The 23,494-nt window shown below is 38.3% G+C and overlaps 2 gene segments (V, D, J or C); both read left to right on the top strand.

Annotated features, from left to right (window-relative positions):
* Positions 1-14,486, top strand: part of LOC129675103 (immunoglobulin kappa variable 4-1-like) — a 30,276-nt gene extending 15,790 nt beyond the window's left edge. Inside the window, 1 exon segment of the V gene segment in view lies at positions 14,430-14,486. Coding sequence covers positions 14,430-14,486 — 57 coding nt within the window.
* Positions 14,487-16,228: 1,742 nt separating this feature from the next.
* On the top strand, positions 16,229-16,832 carry LOC129675101 (immunoglobulin kappa variable 4-1-like). The segment is given in 2 exon segments: positions 16,229-16,287; positions 16,492-16,832. Coding segments are annotated over 2 exon segments (390 nt in total).
* Positions 16,833-23,494: the final 6,662 nt, after the last annotated feature.

The raw sequence follows: 23,494 nt of genomic DNA, 5'->3' as shown, positions 1-23,494 counted from the left end.
ACTGGACAGAAAACAGGCAGACTAGACAGAAAACTCAGAGACTGAACAAATGTCAGAGACTGGACAGAGAAAGATACAGCTAGCTTTGTCAGCACTTGGTCAATATTTTACTTTTTAAGGGTACCCAAAAAGATGTTCCCCCCAGACAACAACAATAACAAAATATTAAGAATATGATGCCCCATTCCCAAGAGGTGGGGTGGGGTGGTGTTGATTGTTTGGTGGGTTATGGGTTGGTCGTGGCAAGGGGAACAAAGTAAAAGTTAAAATCAGGATCTCTTTTTTTTTCTTCTCTTCCTTTTTCCTTTATTTTCTCTCTTAGCCAATATTAGAGAAAAAGAAAATAAAATAGAGAGATGTAGGATTAAAGGATAAAAGGTAGATTATTGAATTTACTAGTGTCAGATATTATGTACTGGTATGGATTATGGTATAATGATAGAAATTTATGGGGTTTTTTTCAACTTTTGCTTAATATATTGTACATAGGCAGCTAATTTGAAAATGAGTTGTAAAACTCTGGTCTTACAAAAACTATTGCAAACTGTTCAGGATGGTTGGAAATGCAAAACTGTAATTAGCACCTTATAATCTTACTTGTAGTCTTTCTAACTTGTAGTTAGATACTACTTTTTTTAATTACAGAAATAAGTTTTATTTAGGCTCTTGTATATATTTTCAAGATTAGCTAGACAGTACATAGCTAGACACAAACATAGATATATAGATAGATAGATAGATAGATAGATAGATAGATAGATAGATAGATACATACATACATACATACATACATACATGCATACATACTTAAATAGATACATAGATAGACAGATATGATTAAGCATTATACGATGGTAGATAAGTAGGGGGTCTTGAAACACTTCAGAGAGCTATAGAATTTGGCATTTAAAAATATTTCAATATTAAAAGGATTTTCTAACAGAGAGACACATCTGCTCCTGGAAGCACTTGTAGTCTACCTCAAAGAACATGATGTGCATCAAAGAAGCAATTGATTTTTATATTCACTTGAGAGAAAAATAAAATAAAATAAAATAAAATAAAATAAAATAAAATAAAATAAAATAATAAAATAAAACAACCAATCAAACAAACAAAAAAGCAGCTCTCTTTCAACTGCTGATAGGCAGTCTGAGCAAACTGTGAACACCAGGACAATGGAAAATTGACTTTCCAATTTTGCAGAAACTAAGTGGTCAGTCTTTCAAAATTGTTTTTTCACATATAAGCCTGTCAGGTATCCTGGGTCAATAGGATGGATACCCCAACAACACAGAGAAACCTCTGGTGACTGTCCAGGCAGTCATCTGTCTCTGTCATTGCTGTAGTTCTGGAAGCTGTGTGTTCTATGCTTCCTTTATGGTTAGGTACTATTTTTCCTTCTGGCGATTTTGTGAGGTTGAAGACTATATAGTCATTGTGTTACTACAATTAATTTTATGGTCTAGATGGATGTTTTGAGGTTGATATAAAAAAGTGGTTTAGATAGAGAACTGAGGACTCACAAGGGTAGGATAGATGTTAGAATACTTTTTCCAAGTTTGCCAAATACAAATGGCCTGGACCTTTTGAATGTAATTCTTATCTGCTAATTCTCATAATAATTATTGTAGTGTATAATTTGATAATGTTAGAGAAAAAGCCAATTTTTCTAAACAGGAAAAGGGATATATTGTGGATGTTTTGGTTAATGAAATGCAAACATTTTTTTTGTTAATATCCAAAAATGAAGGTTTTAATTTGTGCACACCTGTTAAATGTCTCGTGTGGAATGTGGCCTTTGCCAGGTGGAATTAGTTGAATTCTGAGAATTGAGGGGTATAAATATAAGAACCCAGAGGAGGCAAGCAAGGACTGCTTGCTGCTGATTTGTCCTGCTGCTGCATTTGCTGTTTGCTGATTTGCTGGTGACCTGTACTTTGAGATTTCTGGATGACTGATATTGGTATCGCCTCCAAAAGAATAGTATGACCCTACTCAGCAGAAAGTAGCTGAGAAAATTCTACCCACAATTCTCACTAACCTTCTTTTCCCTCTACCCTGTGTTGAAGAGTTGGAAAGGAGGTAAAAGCATTTTAAAACCCTAAATAAAGTAGGATTCTTAAGAAAAATCATGGTCAACAAAAAGTAAACAAAAAACATACTGGCTAATAGACATTATGAGCCAAATGGAACTAACAGATATTTAGCAAACATTTCACCAAAATACAAAAGATTATGCTTTCTACTCTGCACCTAATGGAGTATTCTTAAAAACTGCACACTTGAACATAAACCCTAAGTCTCAAAAGATACAAGGAAATTGAAATAACTCCTTGCATCCTATACAACCACTAGGGATTGAATCTGGATATAAACAACAGTAACAAAAGAAATCTGCAAACTCACTGAACCTGAACAGTTTTTCACAGAATGAAAACTAGGCAAAGGCATAAATAAGTAGAGAATGTAAAGACTTTGTGTGATTCAAACAAGGGAATACACACCATACCCCCTAATTTTTGTAAAACAGTTCGAAAGAAGTTCATACACTAAATGTCAATGTAAAAGTGGGATAGATTTCATATTAGCAATTTACAATATTCTTTTTAACTTTTTTATTACTTACAGTTTGTTAACTTTGTATCCCTGCTGTATCCTGCTCCCTTATTTCCTCCCAATCCCACGCTCTCATCTCCTCTCTGACCCTTTCCAAGTCCACTGATAGAGGAGAAACTCCTCCCCTTCCATCTGATTCTGGTTTATGAGGTGTCTTCAGGACTGGCTGCAAAGTCCTCCTTTGTGGCCTAGCTGGGATGCTCCTCCATGGGGGGAGGGAGTGTCAAAGAGCCCGCCATTGAGTTCATGTCAGAAACAGTCTCTGTTCCCCTTATTGCGGTACCCACTTGGGTACTGAGCTACCAAGGGTTACATCTGAGCAGAGAGGTTCTAGGTTATATCCATGCATGGTCCTTGTTTGGAAAAGAGTCTCATAAAAGACCCCTGTGCCCAGATATATTTGGTCCTTGTAGAACTCCTGTCCTCCAGGTCATATTAACTCCCCCCACCCTTTTTTTCTGATTCCCTGCACTCTGCTGAAGGTTTGGTTATGAGTCATAATATCTGCTTTGATAACACTGCTAGGTAGAGTCTTTCAGAGGCCCTCTGTGGTAGGCCCCTGTCCTGTTACTTGTTTGCTTCTACATCCAATGTCCATCCCATTTGTCTTTCTAAGTGAGGACTGATCATCATACCCTGGGTCCTCTTTCTTGTTTGTCTTCTTTAGGTTTATAGATTTTAGTATGTTTATCCTATTCATAGGTATATATAAGTGAGTATATACCATGTGTGTCTTTCTGCTTTCGGAATACATCGCTCAGGATGATTGTTTCCAGGTCCCACCATTTGCCTGAAAATTTCATGATTTCCTCAGTTTTAATTGCTGAGTAGTATTCCATTGTGTGAAAGTACCACAATTTCTGTATCCATTCCTCAACTGAGGGACATCTGGGTTGTTTCTAGGTTCTGCTATTATGAATAAAGCTGCTGCAAACATGGCTGAGCAAATGTCCTTGTTGTGTACTTGCGTCTCTTTTGAATATATGCCTAGGAGTGGTATAGCTGGGTCTTGAGGAATAACTATTCCTAATTGTCTGAGAACATGCCAGATTGATTTCCAAAGTGCTTGTATCAGTTTCCATTCCCCCACCAATGGAGGACGGTTCCCCTTTCTCCACAACCTCTCCAGCATGTGTTGCCACTTGAGTTTTTGATCTTAGTCATTCTGGTGGGTGTCAAGTGAAATCTCTGGGTCGTTTTGATTTGCATCTCTCTGATGTCTAAGGACGTTGAGATTTCTTTAAGTGTTTCTCTGTCATTTGATATTCCTCTACTGAGAATTCTCTGTTTAGCTCCGTACTACATTTTTTTAATCATATTGCTTGATTTGCTGCTTTTTAACTTCTTTAGCTCTTTATATATTATGGATTTGAGCCCTCTATCAGATATAGGGTTGGTGAAGATCCTTTCCCAGTATGTAGGCTGTCGTTTTGTTTTGATGACCATGTCCTTTGCTTTACAGAAGCTTTTCAACTTCATGAGGTCCCATATATTGACTGTTGCTCTTGCAGCCTATGCTGTTGGTGTTCTGTTCAGGAAGTTGTCTCCTGTGCCAATGAGTTTCAATGTCTTACGCACTTTTTCTTCTAACCATTTTAGTATATCTGGTTTTATGTTGAGATCTTTGAACCACTTGGACATTAGTTTTGTGCATGGTGATAAGTATGGATCTATTTTCATTTTTCTGCATGTAGACAACCAGTTGGACCAGCACCATTTGTTGAAGATGTTGTCTTTTTTTCCACTGAATTGTTTTGGCTTCTTTGTCAAAAATCAAGTATTCATAGATGTGTGGGTTTGTTTCTGTCTTCTATTCATTTCCATTGATTCTCCTTTCTGTTTCTATGCCAATACCATGTGTTTTTTTATTACTATTGCTCTGTAGTTCGGGGATGGAGATGCCTCCAGATGATCTGTTGTTGTACAGGATTGTTTTGAAAATTCTAGGTTTTTTGTTTCTCCATATGAAATTGAGAATTTTTCTTTCAAGGTCTGTAAGAATTTTGTTGGTATTTTGATGGGAATTGCATGGAATCTGTAGATTGCCTGTGGCAGAATGACCATTTTCACAATGTTAATCCTACCAATCCATGAGCATGGAAAATCTTTCCATCTTCTGATATCTTCTTCAATTTTTTTCTTCAGAGACTTGAAGATTTTCTCATTCAGGTCTTTCAAATGCTTGGTTAGAGTCATCCCAAGGTTCTTTATGTTACTAGTGGTTATTGTGAAGGGTGTTGTTTCCCTAATTTCTTTCTCAGCCTTTTTGTCTTTGGTATACAGGAGGGCTTCTGATTTTTTGAGTTGATTTTGTATCCAGCCACTTTGCTGAAGGTGTTTATCAGTTGAAGGAGTTTTCTGGTTGAATTTTTGAGGTCGCTCATGTATACTATCATATCACCTGCAAACAGTGATATTTTTAGTTCCTGATTTGTATCCCCTTGATCTCCTTTAGTTGTCTTATTGCTCTTGCAAGGACTTCAAGTACTATATTGAACAGATATGGAGACAATGGGCAGCCTTGCCTTCTCCCTGATCTGTGATTGATTTAAGTTTCTCTCCATTGGGTTTGATGTTGGCTAAAGACTTGCTGTGTATTGCCTTTACTATGTTAAAGCATGTGCCTTGTATCTCTGATCTTTCCAAGATTTTAAACATGAATGGGTGTTGGACTTTTTCAAATGCTTTTTCATCATCTAAGGAGATGATCATGTGTTTTTTTTTTCCTTCAGTTTGTTTATATGGTGGATGACATTGATGGATTTCCATATATTGAACCACCGTTGCATGCCTGAGATGAAGCCTACTTGGTCATGGTGGGTGATATCTTTTATGTGTTCTTGATTTTGGTTTGCAAGTATTTTATTGAGTATTTTTACATCAATGTTCTTAAGAGAGATAGGTCTTAAGTTCTTTTTTTGTTGGTTCTTTGTGTGGTTTATGTATCAAGGTGATTGTCACTTCATAGAATGTGTTTGGTAATGTTCCTTCTGTTTCTATTTTGTGGAATAGTTTGAAGAGAATTGGAATTAGCTGTTCTCTGAAAGCTGGCAGAATTCTGAACTGTAACCATCTGGTCCTGGGCTTTCTTTGGAAGGGAGACTTTTGATGACTGCTTCTATTTCTTTGGTGGATATGGGATTATTCAATCTTTCTACCTGATTGACTTAATTTAGGTAGATGGAATCTATCAAGAAAATTGTCCATTTCATTTAGGTTTTCAAATTTTGTAGCATATAGGCTTTTGTAGTAAGACCTAATGATTGTTTGGATTTCGTCAGTGTCTGTTATGTTCCCCTTTTCATTCTGATTTTACTGATTTAGTTAGTTTCTCTCTGCCTTTTTGTTAGTTTGGCTAAGGGTTTGTCTATCTTGTTGATTTTCTCAAAGAACCAGCTTTTGGTTTCATTGATTCTTTGAATAGTTTTATTTGTTTCTAATTGATTGATTTCAGCCCCAATATTAATTATTTCCAGCTGTCTGCTCATCTTGGGTGTATGTGCTTCTTTTTTTTTTCTAGGGCTTTCAGTTGGCCATTAAGTTGATTTTATGTGATGTTCTGAATTTCTTCTTGAAGGTACTTAGTGCTATGAGCTTTCCTCTTAGCACTGGCTTCATTGTTTCCCACAAGTTTGTATATGTTTTGCTTTCATTTTCATTGAATTCTAGAAAGTCTTTAATTTCTTTATTTCTTACCTAACCAAGCTGTCATTAAGTACCAATTGTTCAGTGTCCATGTATGTGCAGGTTTTTTGCTGTTTCTGTTCTGGTTGAGGTCCAGCTTTAGACCATGATGGTCAGATAGGATACAAGGAATTATCTCAATCTTCTTGTATGTGCTGAGGTTTGCTTTGTGACCGACTATATGGTCTATTTGTAGACAGTTCCATCAGGTGCTGAAAAGAAGGTATACTCTTTTGATTTTGAGTTGAAAGTTCTGTAGACATCTATTAGGTCCATTTGATTTTGGACCTCTGTAAGTGCCCTTGTTTCCCTTTGTTGCTTCTGACTGGATGACCTGTCCCTTGTTGAGAGTAGATTGTTGAAGTCTCCCCCTATTAAGGTGTTGGGATCACTGTGTGATTTCAACTTTAATAATGTTTCATTTACAAATGTAGGTGGTCTAGTATTTGGGGCATAGGTGTTCAAAATTATGATGTCCTCCTGTTGGACTTTTCATTTGATGAGAAGAAAGTGCGTTTCCTCATCATTCTTGATTAATTTTGGTTGAAAGTCTATTTTATTAGATAATAGGATCGCTACCCCCGCTTGTTTTCTAGGTCCATTTGCTTGAAAAACATTTTTTCCAGCCCTTTACTCTGAGGTAGGTTTATCTTTTTTGCATAGGTGTGTTTCTTGGATGCAGCAGAATGTTGGATCCTGTTTCCTCAATCATTCTGTTAGTCTGTGTCTTTTTATTGGAGAGTTGAGACCATTTATGTTGATAGATAACAGTGACAAATGACTGTTATTTCCTTTTATTATGGAGTTGGTGATCTTACTATGATTCATTGCTTTTTTTTCTTTTATTTTTTGTTGGGAAATTATCTGTATGTTATGTTTTCTTTGGAGTAGTTGTTTTCATTGGATTGGAGTTTTCCTTCTAGTACCTTCTGTAGGGCTGGGTTGCTGTGTAGATATTGATTAAATTTAGTTTTATCATGGAATATTTTGTTTTCTCCATCTATGTTGATTGAAAGTTTTGCTGGGTAGGGTAGTCTGGGTTGGCATCTGTGTTCCCTTAAAGATTGCATGACCTCTGCCCAGGCCCTTCTGGCTTTCATAGTTTCTGAGGAGAAGTCTGGTGTGATTCTGATTGGTCTACTTTTGTACGTTACTTGACATTTTTCCCTTCCTGACTTTAACATTTTTCTTTGTTTTGTAGGTTTAGTGTCTTGACTATGATGTGACATGAAGTATTTCTTTTCTGGTCTAGTCTATTTGGTGTTCTGTAGAATTCTTGTATGTTTATTGACATCTCTTTCTTTAAGTTGGGAAAATTTTCTTCTATGATTTTCTTAAAAATATTTTCCCGTCCTTGGAGCCTGGAGACTTCTCTTTCATCTATTCCTATTATTCTTAGGTTTCATCTTTTCATGGCATCCTTGATTTCTTGTATGTTTTGTGTTTGGAACTTTTCTGATTTTACCTTTCCTTTGAGGGAGTACTCAATTTCAGCTAGGGTATCTTCAGCACCTGAGATTCTCTCTTCCATCTTTTGTATTCTATTGGTGATTCTTACCTTTGTGGTTCCTGATCTTTCCTCTAAGTTCTCGAGTTCCATGGTTTTCTCTGTTTGTGTTTTCTTTATAGATTATAATTCTGTTTTCATGCTTTGCACAATTTCCTTCATCTGAGTGAATGTGGCTTCTATTTTTTTTGTTCACTTCTTCTCTATATGTCTCTAATTGTTCCTGTATGTATAGTCTTCTGCATTTCTTTGAGAGCTCTGTTCATTTCCTCTTTTTGTTCCTCTAATAACTGCATATGCATAGTTTTAAAGTCAGTTTCCTGTGTTTCTGCTGAATTAAAATATCCATTGATTTTAAGGATTGCTGGTGGGTCTGTGGTTTCCTGATTTTTGTTGAGTGAGTTCTTACTCCTACCTTTGTCCATTCATTTGTATGTGATCTTCACTGTTTTTTCCTTGAGTCTGAACTTCAGACTGTAACTGTCTTTCTCTGGTCTCTGGAGTATTCTTCAGGAAGATCAGGGAGATCCAGTGGTTTGAGAGTGTGTGTTGATGTTTAAGTTGTACTGAAGGGAGGAAATCCACTGGTGCAGATTCGTTATTTGGGGGGAAATATGCGTGTGTGTGTGTGTGTGTGTGTGTGTGTGTGTGTGCATGTGTGCATGCACGCGGGTGCACGCTCGTGTGTGTGCATCTTGAAGGGGAGTGATAGAGACTGTAGGTGCTTGGGATATGGGGGTTGGGAGCAAGCACAGGAGAGGTTGTGGATGCTGCTGAGGTTAGCAAGTGCAGATGGTGGGCACAAAGTACCTACACAGGTTTCCCTTATACCCAGTGGTCTCCAGTCTGTGGAGGGCTCTGCAAGCTGGGCTGTGAGGTCTGTGGCTGATGCTGCAGACAGGACAAGTACTGTGTTTTGGGCTCTGTGTGTCCAGCCCTGTGCTCTGTGCTAGAAGTGGTGAGCACAGCAGGCTGGGCTCTGCTCTCTGAGTTGGGAAGTGTTATGTGCTTCCTCTGCTGCTTCCCGCTCAGGCAAGGCTGGAGATCAGAGGTCATGGGGGAAATTCCAAGGGTTTGAGTGTTCTCAGTCTCAAATATCAAGGAGGGAGACATGTGCTTGGATCAGATAGCACTGTTTGCAGATAAGCTGTGTGCACTGTGGGGTGCCTCCTCTGCTTCAGCTGCTAGTTGCAGTAACTCCAGAATAATTCCAGTAACTCCATTGCACCTTCTCTGGTTGGCTGCTGTACCTCAGCCTCCTTCACTGCTGCTGCCTGCAGTGCACACTGTTAGCTGCCATCTTCGATCCTCCTAATGTGTTCTTGAATATGATGAAAGAAGTGCTAAGAAGAAAGTTCACAGCACTAAGTGACTTCAAGAAGAAATTTGAAACATCTCATCCAAGCAACTTAATGGCTCACCTAAAAAGCTGTAGAGAAAAAAGAAGCAGACACACCAAAGAGGAGTAGAGAGTTGGAAATAATCAACCACAGGGCTGAAATCAATAAATTAGAAAAAAAATAAAACAATTCAAAGAATCAATGAAAGCAAGAGATGGTTCTTTGAGAAAATCAACAAGATAGACAAACCTTTAGCCAAACTAAGTAAAAGGCAGAGAGACAATATCCAATTTAACAAAATCAGAAATGAAAACAAACAACTCACAAAATCCAAAAATCTTACTTACTTGTTTACGTACCTACTTACTTGCTTCAAAAGTCTATATGCTACAAAATTTGAAAAACCATATGAAATGGGCAATTTTCTAGATCAATTCCACTTTCCAAAGCTGAATCAAGACCAGGTAATCAATTAAATAGTCCTATCCCCTAAGGAAATAGAAGCATTCATCAAAAAAAAGCCCAGGGCCAGACAGTTTCAGCACAGAATTCTACCAGACATTCAAAGAAGAGCTAACTCCAATTCTCTTCAAACTATTCCACAAAATAGAAACAGAAGAAAAACTACCAAACACATTCTATGAAGCCACAGTCACCTTGGGATCTAAACCTCACAAATGCCCAACAAAGAAAGAGAATTTGAGGCCAATCTCCATTATGAACATTGATACAAAAATGCTCAAAAAAATACTTGCAAACTGAATACATCAAAAATAAATAATTTAAACCAAACACTAAACGCTAGAGAAGTAGAAGCCATCATTTAAATTTTTCTAAATAAAAAATGCCCAAAGCCAGAGGGTTTTAGAGCAGAATTCTATAAGACCATCAAAGAAAATTAATGCCAGTACTCCTTACCCTAATCTAAAAATTGGAAACAGAAAGAACATTGCCAAATTCTTTTTATGATGGCACAGTTACCCTGATACCCAAACCACATAAAGACTCAAAAAAGGAGAATAACAGACAAACATTCCGTATGAACACAAATGCAAAATAATCAGTAAAATTCAGGTTGCAACCTGAATCCAAGAACACACCAACAAGATCATCCACCATGATCAAGTAAGTTTCATCTCAGAGATGCAGGAAATGTTCAACATTAAATCAATCAAAATAATCCACCATATAAATATACTGAAATAAAAAATAAAATAAAAATAAGTTCATCTCCAATGCTGAAAAATCATTTGACAAAAACACAAAATCCTTTCAAAATAAAAATTCTCAAATGATAACATATACAAGGAACATACCCTAAACATAGTAAAGGCAGTTTTCTGAAAGCCTGTAGCCAACATCCATTTAAACTTCTCTAAGACAAAGAACACCATCAATTGTACAAAGTTGCAACTTACAGAATGGGAAAGGATTTTCAACAACTCCACATTCAATAGAGTGCAAATATATAAGATATATAAAAAACTCAAGAAGCTAGATATCAAAACCAAGTGATCCAAATTAAAAAAAGTTAGGGTAGGGGGGCTGGAGAGATGACTCAGAGGTTAAGAGCACTGCCTGTTCTTCCAAAGGTCCTGAGTTCAAGTCTCAGCAACCACATGGTGGCTCACAACCATCTATAATAAGATCTGGTGCACAGACACATATGCAGGCAGAATGCTGTATAATTAATAGATAAATAAATGTAAAAAAAATTAAAAAATAATTGGGGTAGAAATCTATACAGAGTTTCTCAATAGAGGAACCTGAAATGGCTAAGAAACAAAGAAATGTTCCACAACCTTAGTTATCAGAAAAATGCAAACCAACACTACTTTGTGGTTCCATCTTACCCCTATCAGAATGGCTATGATAAATACCACAAATTACATCAGGCTAACAAAGATGTGCAGCCAGGGGAATACTCCTCCATTGATGATGGGACAGCAAACTGTAAAACCACTTGGAAATCAATAGGACAGTTCCTCAGAAAGCTCATATTCTATCTACCTCAATACCAAACTATACAATTCTTGGGCATGTACTCAAAGGACACTCCAACCTAACACAAGGTAAATCACTCTACCATGTTCATTTTACCTTTATTCATCATAGCCACGAAATGGAAACTACTGAAGTTTGGATTTAAAAAAATGTTGTGTATTTACAAAATGAAATAGTACTTAGCTATTCAAGAAAAATGACATCATGAAATTTGCAAGCAAAGGGGGGGGGCTGGAAAAATAATCATCCTGAATGAAGTAAAACCAGATCCAGAAATTTAAATATGGTATGTACTTGTGTATAAGTAGTTATGGGCCTCTAAGCAAGTGATAAGCAAGCTGAAGTGTTTACACCCAAAGAATGTAAGTAAAGATGATGGGTCTAGGGTGGATGCATGGATGTGGCAAGTCTAAGAACCAGAGTAAAGGCACTAGATTAGCTTCTTAATGTTCAATGAATTGTGTGGGTATTGTCCTCAGCAATGGGGTCTTGTTTTTAGTTTGCAGAGAGCATTACACTAGCCTGGATGGTTTGGGTATTTCTTCGGGACTGTTTAAGCCACAAAGTCAAATGTATGTAATCCATTAATGACACTGAAATCTTCGTTTGGTGACAAGATTTTGTGTTTAATCATTTTTATTATTTTATATTTTATCATTCTCTTTATTTTGAGTTTTATCACTCTTGTTATTTGGTTACACTGTTAACATTCTCCAGGGCAGAGAGAAGATGTGGAGGGTATTTGCTGATGCTGACAGGGTAGACCACAAAGGAGAAGAGGAGTCAGTGAGGGGAAGGAGTCATCCAGGATGATGGTCAGGGGAATTTTGCAGCTGATTGACTACCAGTCATGCCACTTAGGTGGATCTGACTTTTATCAACCAGGTGCTTTTTTATTTATTCAAGTTTCACAGAAAAAAAAGACAGACTAAGTGGTTACCCAAGTGTTATAGATTATGCGTTTTATTTTTCATTACATATCTAGGGTTAAAATGTCAGTTACAATTAGAAAATACAAACAGAACAGCTTTTATTGTTTTATTACCCCTGTAACTCTAGTTTAAAGAATCTAAAGAATGTCTCCTCCAAAGCGAACATGTTTAATATGTGACAGCCTGATTTTAGCCTGGCAATGTTTCTAGTCCAAGAGCACTGCAGAAAACAGAAAAAGCTGAACTGGTCTTTTATGAATAGCCACTAACCATTTTTACTATATCTATCATAATCTATACAAAAAGCTTATTTTAGTCAAGTTGTCTTATTACTGAGTTTCATTTCTTCAGATATATATCCTGAGGATCTCTGTCATTAAACCTCATTTTTTGAAACCTCTAAGCCTATATTAAAAAGAGGTCTTGAATCTCTAAGCTATTTTTCCTGACCTGTGAGGGTCTGTAAATTGTCATTTTGTCTAATGCCAAATATACTGTTTTAGTTTGCTCAGGAGCTGATATCCTAAGAAGATTCCTGGAACAATGGCCTCACAAAGCCATATGCTTATCTGTGCTTAAGGGTCTCCAAGACATTAGGAAGACTTCCAAATAATGGTCACATAAGGATGATTATAGGATTTTCTTAAAAAGACTCAGGCATCATTTTTTTCTCTGGAGAAAACATAAAATGTACCACAGTGCTGAAAGCCCCTAAGAATACAACATGCAGAAAAAAAACCCCGAATTAGTAATAGAAAGACAGTGATTTTACCAATTTGCTCAGCTTTGCTGGGACTGTGTCAAGCAGCTGTGTTGTTGTCATGACTTGTCACTTCCAAATTATATATGTCTGTGCCAGATTGTCATCATATATTATAGAAAGTTTCCATTGATCTAGTTTTCCCTACCATATCATCCTTCAAATACCCTAATTCCAGATGTCCTTTCTTTAATTCACTCCCTCAACACTATCTTCCTTTCATTTCTCCATCAGACCTTCCTGTTCCTGTCTTCATTATGATGTCTATTTCAACAATCTATAAATATCATCCAGAGAAGAAGAATCTGAGAGGCATCAACATGGAATAGTGATCAAGGCTGTGTGCTAAACTAGTGAAAGAACTTGTTTCATTGTAGATTAAGGACATCATCCAAAGTGATGGTCTCAAAGTTGATGCTGGGTCCACTTGCCCCCATCACAATTAGTGGGTCATTCCACTGGGTTTCTTAGTCCTCTAACTCGTACTTGTTTCATTCTTCTAGCAGCTGTAAATAAGAACTGAGGATCCACACTTTATTATCACAAGATATATTGTCCCTAAGCCTCTTGAAGTTGTTGCACAAGGCAAACTTTTAAAATATTAAGCTCAAAGCTTTAATCTTAAAACATTTCTCAGAGGGAAGGTAAAGAGAATTAACTGAAAATTTTAAGGGATTCTCCCTAATAAACGTACAGACAAACACATGTCAGTTAGCTCAAAGGTTTTAAAGCATTATAGTGTAGGAGAGTTGAGCTTTTAGTTAGATATGAGTTTATTAACTCTATATACTTTATTCATTATTTTGAAATTCTAAAGGATATTATTTCTAGTAAGTAAAGCAAATCTTTGCCAATGAATATAAAGTAAGAGTTTCATATAAACCATTGGTCCTCAGCCTTCCTAATGCTGAAACTTTTTAAGTATGGTTCCTCAGGTTATGGTGACTTCCAACCAAAACATTTTTATTGATACTTCATGACTGTAATTTCCCTGCTGTTATGAAACATAATGTAAATATCTGATAATTCACATGGTCTTAGGCCACCCCTGTAACAGCATCTTTTGACAGAAAGCAGATGGGTTCCACAGATTGAAACCCTCTTAAATAAACCCATCATTCTTAATCAGAATCTTTTAGTAAAGCAGTATTTTTTGGTAATTATCCTCCAAAATCTTTCTCTGTCGACTATTTCTTGTCACATGTATTGGGTAAGGATAGTCACTTATCCAGAGAATAAAAGATTCTATGTGCTGAAACAGAAATGCTGAGTTCAACTTTGTACTGTCCCAGGATAGTTTGGATATCAGACTGATATTCCCTGGTCCTGAAAACACAGTGGTGTCCATGGAAGAAGGTGCTGTGTCCCAGGAGTTGAATGTCATCAGCTTCAGACTTCTTATTTATAAGGGTGGAGGCATATTCATCAGTATTTTGTTCAGCCAGCAAGGTTATATTTCATTTCTAATCAGAACCAACATAATAAATTGCACTAGGACATACTGTTTAAACCTGAGAAGTAACTAAGGACTGTTGGGCTTTCTATATTGTGCATAATATAACTTGAAATTTTTACCTCTTTAGACCACATACTCTCCCCTGGCATACTGTGAGAAGCCCATGGAAACTTTGGATTTGTAAGATTCCTGTCTCCATTTGTCCCATCATAAGGAGCAGCTGTGAATGTCATGAGGAAACAGTCTGAGCTCACTGCTGCTGTCACAAGGAGAAGTGTAATTTTTTGTGAAGATCAAAGGCATATGACAACTTGGTAGACACTGACAGGAGCAGAGCTCCTTGTCTGTCATAGTCTAGACCTTGAGATTAGGAACTTCCTGTATCCACATATGGTCTACCTCTCTCCTAGGATGTTGTGTTAGCAGTTTACAGAGGAGATATGCATGTGCTCATCAGAAATTATTTAACGTTTTATACCTGAAAAGTAGATGTATAAAATTATATATTTAATTCAAAATGGAGGCATATGCATATTGGATAAGTGAATATTTATTTTTTCAATAATATTTGTGGCTCAATGGTGAAACATTGACATCAAATAAATAATATGAGTTGGTAGATAATGCCATGAGCGGCCTTATAACCAGTTGATTAATAATACTATTTTGAGAGATTGTCTCCATGTACAGATTAGATTTGTGTAGAAGTTGGTATCTTCCCCAGGCTGGCCTCAAACTCGAGAGTCTCCTGCTTTTGTCTCTCCAGTTCTAGGAGTACAGATGTGAATCTCCACTCCTTGCCATGATAGTTCACATATTTATTTTTGTGTTTTACTTTATGCATAATTCTGGCTACATATTTACTTCTCATATATACTTTCAGATTTCAATGATATGAAGTCCGGGCAGGTTCTGTGGTTTCGCTTATTTCTATTGATTTTTTATTAATCGCCATAAGTTTTTTCACCGTTTGAATAGGAACAGTCACTGAAATAGTATTCTCTTAGGCTTTATGAAATCATTACATAGATTAGGATGGTTCTGCCCCTTCTGGAGAGATTTACCTCTTCACTGTGTCAGAAGCCCATTTAATCCAGTTTCAATACTGCTAATTTCTAAATTACACTAGCATTTGTATTCCTTGAATAAAACTCATGGCAGTCTTGGTATGCAACAATTTCTTCATGAAAAATCTGGTGTTTCTTCTTTTATTTTTTTCAGATTTAGTTCCCTCTTGCAATTTCCTGAAGTTATGGGGAGGGTGCTTGTTAGTTTTTGCTGGGTTTCCTTTACTTTGAGATTAAAGTTCCTATGATATCAGTCTTCAATTAATGACTGCCAGGTTATCCACAGAGTGAATTCTGGCCTCCTCTTTGCATTTTAGTCCCTTGTTTATCGAGGAAAATACAGCCCAAATATCTGAGGCCCTGTCCTCTGTTTTCATTAAGAGTGGCTTTGGAGATGAGTAATATTGAACACATTTAGACTTGATTCTATTTTTTCCTTTCATCTTTTCTTCCATCTTCCCTTTCTTTTATTGCATGCTTTCTTACTTTGTTTCTTTTGTTGTTGTTGTTGTTGTGATGTGTTTGAACATATCCTATTATTTCCCTAGGACTGCCAATCTGAGATAGCTCTCCTAACGCTTCTACAGAAGTCAATTTTACTTAAATATACCTTGGATGTTAACCCAGGTTTGCTGTTAGACACTTAGTACTGTAAGGCAATCTTTTTCAGTGATTGCTCATGCTCCCTGTTATAGTATTTTTGACTGTTGATTCATACTAGCTACACTCACAGACACTGCACAGGCATTTGCTTTTGTATTGCTGACTGCTTTGCATGGACCCCCTACAGCACAACCCAGCTTCTGAGAATATATAAAGCAGGTTTTTGCAGTGAGAACTGAACTGCATCAGACAGCAGGGGGAGCAAGATGAAGTCACAGACCAAGGTCCTCATATCCCTGCTGCTATGGGTGTCTGGTGAGAAGCTCAAAATATTATAATCTTTATACAGTCACTTTTTTGTAGATAAGAAACTTAGAGTTTGCCAGACTCAGTATTTCATATTCGATAATAATTCTCTGACAACATTATAGTACAAATATATTAAGTGACAAATTTCAACTGTTTTTACAGTCTGTGTTTGTGTTCACATGCATGTTCATTGTGTATTCCTGATTGCAGATGCCTGTGCAGACATCGTGATGACTCAGTCTCCATCCTTCCTGGCTGTGTCAGCAGGAGAGAAGGTATCCATCAGCTGCAGGTCCAGTCAGAGCCTTTATCACAGCAGCAGCAAAAAGAACTTATTGTCCTGGTACCAGCAGAAACCAGGACAGTCTCCTAAGCTGTTGATCAACGATGCATCCACCCAGGACACTGGGGTCCCTGATCGCTTCACAGGCAGTGGATCTGGGACAGATTTCACTCTCAGCATCAGCAGTGTGCAGGCTGAAGACCTGGCAGTTTATTACTGTCTGCAAGGTATTAGTACTCCTCCCACAGTGCTTCAAACTCCAACATAAACCTCAGCAGTGTCACCAGCTGCCTACAGCACACACAGCCCTGGGCCTGCTCACTTCTCCTTCTCCCTGATAGTAGGTGTGTCTGAAAAAGTGATGAATAGTTTGCCGAGCCCAGTACAAATTATGGGTTCAATGACTCTTGTGTCTTTTGGTATGAAAATACAAAAAGAACTCAAGATTATCATTCATTTCCCTCTGTAAAAATTGGGGGACATAAAGGAGGCCATCAGATCACTGTTAGAAATCTGAAAGCTGATATAGATGTTTCAAAACATCAAACTGCTGTTGGAACACCAGAAGTGTGACAAGGATGATCAGGATAACTAGTCTATATAGTTCTGGGTAGAACAGACTAAAGTAAATGGGCTACACTTGACAAAGAACAAGAAGCAAAAAAAAAAAAAGAAAAGAAAAGAAAGAGGTACAAAGGACCCCAGAAGAATGAGGCTGTTCAAGCAGAGCCTCAGGAGCAGAGAGGAAACATCTGCCAAAAGACTGAGGACAGATGTTTTGTACTCAAATCCAGCAAATGCAAACTCCTGCCCTACAACCCTAGAAGACACACACCGTACCAGCCACATATCTTTACTGAGTCCCATATTTCAGAGGTTTTATAAAAAAAGTTCAGATTGAGAAATGTGCCAGAGGGATTGACTTTAGAGGGGAAAAAGGCTGAAAATGAAACCTGAGGCATCAATATACCAATTTGAAAACTCCAAAGAAGAATCAAGAATGAGAGAGAAGGCAGACCAAGTCCATAGTAATGCTTGGCCAAAAGGATGGGGAATGTCTCTGAATCCCTGGGGAAAGACAGCAAGGTCAGTTGTTAGGATTGGTGAGTGTCAGGATCCATCTATGTGAAGACAAAATGCCTTGGCAGTGGACATCCAGGAGTATTGAGATGACAGTGTCTTTAAGATTTAGGATTGAAAAGTGAGTGGTGTGCTCAGGGATGATAGAGGAAAGCCAAAGGATGTAAAGAGACAGCAGTTAATGAAGAAAGATCTTGTGCTAGGTATAAGATTCTGTTGGGAGTGGTTGCGTTGACTTCTTCTGTGGCCTGTGACTAAGATCAGAAGGAAGGAAAAGAAGACCTCCCCTATCAGTGGACTTGGGGAGGGGCATGCATGCAGAGGGTGGAGGAAGGGAGGGATTGGGACTGGAGAAGGGAGGGAACCACAGGGAGGATACAAAGTGAATAAAGTGTAATTAATAAAGAATAAAAAAAGTTTCTGTTAGGGTTTTTTGTTTTGTTTTGTTTTTTGACTGTTAATTTGGTAGCATGTGGGATAAGGAGGAACAAATGATGAATGTGAGGCATAGACAAGGCTCATTAAGGATAGGGAGTATGGAGTTTGGAGATATGGGCAGAAGGGTCTGTGAGTATAATAGAGAGAGGTTTATGATGCACAGTGAGGGAAAAAAAGAGTGGCATCCATTACAGTGGGATTGACTAGAGAAGTGGGGCTAGGATAAGAGGAGTTTGGGGACTGGGAGACTGGCAGTGTACAATTAGAATCTGAGGAAAGAAGAGAAGGGACTCAGGAGTACCCTGGGAGCTGTTATCAGGACAGAAAGGAAGAAATTATGTCAAATCTGGAGAAGACATGTTATCTTAGAAAAGAATAGCACATTAGGAAATGAGGAGAAATAAACCTTGAAAGGAACAATTTAAGGGAGAAAGTTGGAGGGGACTGGAGGGTGGTTGTGTATTCTGACTATGGGTGAGAGAGAAAGGTGAGTGCAGCCGCAAAAGTAGCATAGAGAGCAGAAAAGAAATCAGAATCAACTCTTTCTATACTTTAAATTACTCTCCCAGATGTATAAATCACCTTCTCAAGTTTTCAACCATCAGAGCCTAACTCATTTTTCCTGAACTGTCATAGACTTGACTATACAACTTAGATCTCCATAACTTGTATCGTTTGATTCTTCTTGACATATATAACTTACTTGCCTTTGTCTCATAACCTTTAGAAACTCACATCTTAGTGTGAAAACTGTCAGTAAGGTACACTGTACATATGAAGTCGACTGGGCAAGGAGATGAATGTTTGCTACTGTTCGAGCTACAATTGGCCATCAAGGACAGCAGAGATCCAAGGAAGATAAACTTGAGTAGAAGTAAAATTTAAATAGTTTTTGTACCACTTAAAATGACAGAGATTAACTTAGACTGTTGAAGCATATCAAATCTCAACTATCCTGAGAGGCTGCATCTCCAGGGGAAAGTGATCAAAGAACATGCAACCAAGTTCATGACAGAGGCAGCCCCAGTTCTTATTTGAGAACCACATTGACACTGAGCAGGGGATGGACAAAGCCAACAGAACAAAACTACAGTCTACAGACAGGAAAAAGTTCTTCACCAACTCAAAATCAGACTGAAGGCTAATATCCAGAATATATAAAGAACTCAAGAAATTAGACACCGATTATTAATAATCCAGTTACTAGTGAGGTACAGAGGTAAACAGAGAATTCTCAGCAGAGGAATATGGAATGTTGGAAAGAAATTCTCTAATATCCTCAGACATCAGGGAAATGCAAATCTAAACAACCCAGTGATTCCAACTCACACCCATCAGAATGGCTAAGATCAAATACTCAAATCACAACACATAATGAATAGAATGTGGAGAAAGGAAAATCCTCCTCCATTGCTGGTGAGATTCAAAGTTGTACAGCCATTTTGGAAATCAATCTGGCTCCTTCTCAGAGTATGAAGAATAGTGCTACTTCAAGATCCAGCTATACCACTCCTTAGCATAAGCCCAAAAGATGCTCTACCATTCAACAAGGACATTTGCTCAACTATGTTCATTGCAGGTTTATTTGTAGTAGCCTGAATCTGGCAACAACCTATATGTCCCTCACCCTGGGAATGGATACAGAAATTGTGGCACATATACACAGTGGAATGCAACAGTTAAAAACAAGGAAAATATGAAATTTACAGGCAGAAAGATGTGTGAGATAACCCAGAGGCACAAAGAATTTTAATAGTTTAATTCTGAGGGATGAAAGGGCTCCTGCATCCCATATACTTACAGCAGTGCTGTGACATGATAGCTCAGAATAAGTGAACATGATGATTCCATAATGCCAGCCAGGAAATCATTGTGATGCACTTAAAATACTCTAGGAAATTCTGTGCTATCTTAACTGCCATAGGGTGACACAAGTGCCAGTGTCTTTCAGCAGTAAGTCAAGCTGTTCTGAGCTGATTTACATGTAATCAAGACATTAGTCACAGTGTACATTGTTCAAAGCATCTTTACAGGCAGCTTTTCAATGCCCAAAGAAGCAGCCTCCAGTCCAGCTCTCAGAGATGGTACAGCTGCTCTCCTGCTGTGGGGACTGCTGCTGTGGGTGTCAGGTGAGAGGCTACAGTTTTGGGAACAGCCCCTTTGGCCATTGCTGTTTCCTGTGCCTTGCTGTCCCAATTATCAAAATTATGTTATTTAGGCAGTGCAGGCACATGTACCAATATGATAAACAATTATGTAATGGAAACTTCAGAAAGATAGCATCACCTGCAACGTGGAGAGAGGAAGAATTGGGTACATGATGGCAGTGAGGACCAGGTAGATGTGAGCGGCCTGCACTGCCCCCTGGGGCTATGTTGATGTTTGGACCCATGGTACCACTAAGGGCCAAGCTGAGAATTTTTCTTTCAAGGTCTGTGAAGAATTGTGTTGGTAATTTGATGGGAAGTGCATTGGATGGAATTGCATTGAATCTGTAGATTGCTTTTTTTAAGATGGCCATTTTTACTATGTTAATCTTTCTGAGCTGTGAGCATGGGAGATCTTTCCATTTTCTGATATCTTGTTCTACTTGTTTCTTCAGATACTTGAAGATTCTTTCATACAAGTCCATGTGGAGCTCTGAGTGAGGGGTGAAGAGGCTGCCTCTATTGTGATCTCAGTTGACTGCTCTTTGATCATTGCCCCTGTTGATGCAGCCTTGCCAGGCCATGGAGGAAGAGGATCCAAGCATTCCTGATGAGACTTAACAAGCTATGAGCAGAAGGCAATGAGAGAAAACTCCCCCTTTAAGTGCACTAGGGGAAGGGGATCAGGGAAAGAGGGAGGAAAAATGGGAGTTTAGGGAGAGGGCTTCAATATGGATATGTAATGAATCAACTGTGAATTAAAACAATAAAAATTTTATCAAGGTTAAAATATTATTGCTTGTTTTTTAAAAAGGCTGTGTACCCCTTCTGGATAGATGTTTTTTGTTTGTTTGTTTGTTTTGTAATCTACTTTTAGACCCAGCATGAGCCTAATTTCTAGAAGGGATGAAGAGAACCCAGGAGACCAATATTTGATATATTTGATGCAAAATCGCAAGAGGTTTATTTTGAACATTTCACAATGGGGTCACCGCTGCTGGTCAGCAAGGAGTGGCACTGGGAGACAAAGGCCTTGGGTTTTTAAAGGACAAGGTGTGGGAATTTTCAGAGGCTGCAGTCTTGGCAATTCGGGATTGGATGAGGTATTTAACTTTTAAAATAATTGGTTGGTTCTGGGTACCCTTAGGTCCAGTCAATACTGTTGTAAATATCTGGGGAATATCTGATCTTCAAGTCAGTTTGGAATTTCCTGCCATATGAGATATAGCCACAGTTGAATGTGGGAGAGGGATTAACTCATCCTGTGTCTGTTCTGAGGAGTGGGGGCTACAGGCTTTGGGTCAAAGGTCAAGAGCTATTCAGGAGGAGAATTGGGGCCATTTGGCCCAGTTTCCAAAGTTTATCTAGTTTATCTTACAGGCACCTGCCAGTGATTTTTCTCTCCACCTAGTAGAGATCTCTGCTTGTTCTCTTCCTTATTTCTGCCCTCACAGATGGCTAATGTCAGGAACTTTTACATTCCTCTGTTGTCTGTAGAAGCACTAAGAGGCTTTAATTAACTGGGCCTAAAACTTGAAAATATAAGTTATAAGGCAATTAAAAGAAACATATGTTTCAAAGGTAGTCTGATTCTTTGATACTTACTATGCAGGCAAGATCATCACAACCCAGTTTAAATACTGCTAATTTCTAAATTACCCTAGAAGATGAATTTCTGGAATTAAACACTCTAGCCAGGGTTGGTCTACAGGGATGATTTCATGAGGAAGTCTGGTTTGATTCATTCCCCTTCCATTCTCTCAGTTTAGAGCTCTCTTTCAGTTCTACAAAGTTGTGGAGGAAATACTTGTTAGTTTCTGCTGTGATTACCTTTTCTGTGAGATTAAAGCATCTCTGGTCACAGGATTAAATTAAAGTCTCTTAGAAGTTCCACAGAACGAATTCTTCGTTTCTCTCCCTCTCTTTATTTATTTATTTTTTTGCCTTTTCTTTATCTTATCATTTATTAAAATTCATTCTTTTTGTATCCTAGATGTGGCCTTCTCCCTCTTCCCCTCCCAGTACTACCCTCCCTCCCTCTTTCCCCCATACCCCTCTCCTAATCTACTGATAGGGGTGGTCCTCCTTCCTTTCTATCTGACCCTAGTCTACCAACTCCCTCAGGACTGGTTGCATTGTCTTCCTCTATGGACTGGCAAGGTTGCATGCCTTAGGGGGAGGTAATCAGAGAGCCTGCCACTGAGTTCACACAGAGAAAATCCCTGCTCCCCTTACTAGGAACCACACTTGGAGACTGAGTCTATGAACAACATCTGAGCCAGCCTTTTAGCTCACTTGCATGCATTTGTCTTGGTTGGGGTAACATTTTCTTTAGGGCCCCCAGGGGTCACTTTTTATGGATCTATTGCTCTCCTTGTGAAGCTCCTGTCCCCTCTGGGTCTTTCTATCTCCCCCTTCTTTTATAAGAATCCCTATCCTCTTCCCAAAGTTTGCTATGAGTTTCAGCCTCTGAACTGATACCTTGATCAGTACAGTTTTTCAGAATCCCTCTGTAATAGGATCCTGTCCTGTTCCTGTCTTCTCCTGCTTCTGAAGCCTATGGCATTTTCTTTCTGAATGAGGATTGAGAATCTTCCCTAGGGTCTTCCTTGTCAGGGAAGTAATAAAAAAAGAAATTAGAGACTTCCTAAACATCAGCGAAATTGAAGGCACAACTTGGCTTCTCTTTTTATCTGAGCCCCATGTGTAGTCTGGAAACAGAAGCCCACATGTCTGAGCCACTGTTCCTTGTGCTCAGTAGGAGTGGCTTTGCAGGTGGAAGACAATGAACAAATTTAGCCCCAAATTCCTGTTTTTTGCATTTTCTCTTTCCTCACCTCTGCCCTTAGTTTCTTTTATTGTATGTTTTCCTATTCTATGCTTCTTCTGCTGCTGTTGTGATTTCTTGAACACATCATATTCCTAAGACTGTCAATCTGAGATAACTCCCCTAAAGTTTCTGAAAAGGCCAACTGCTGTCTTGTACTTTAACCCCAAACTGCTTTTTGAGCACTTAGTACATTTCTGCTTGAGAGCTGCTAACTGCTCACATTCTGTGATGCTCATGTTCTCTGATAATATTTTTAGCTATTGCTTGTCTCCACCCTCTCTCAAAGATATACACGTACAACTGCCCAGGCGTGTGCTTTTGTATTTGCTGACTGCTTTGCATGGGCTTCTCCAGTACAGCCCAGCTGCTCAGAATTTATAAACCAGGCCTTTTCCCTGTGAACTGAGCAACATCAGAACAGGCTGGGGGAGCAAG

The sequence above is a fragment of the Psammomys obesus genome, unplaced genomic scaffold (genome assembly GCF_907164565.1).
Source record: "Psammomys obesus unplaced genomic scaffold, mPsaObe1.curated_primary_1811, whole genome shotgun sequence".
In the NCBI taxonomy this organism is placed as follows: Eukaryota; Metazoa; Chordata; class Mammalia; order Rodentia; family Muridae; genus Psammomys; species Psammomys obesus.
This window is presented reverse-complemented; position numbering and strand designations above follow the sequence as displayed.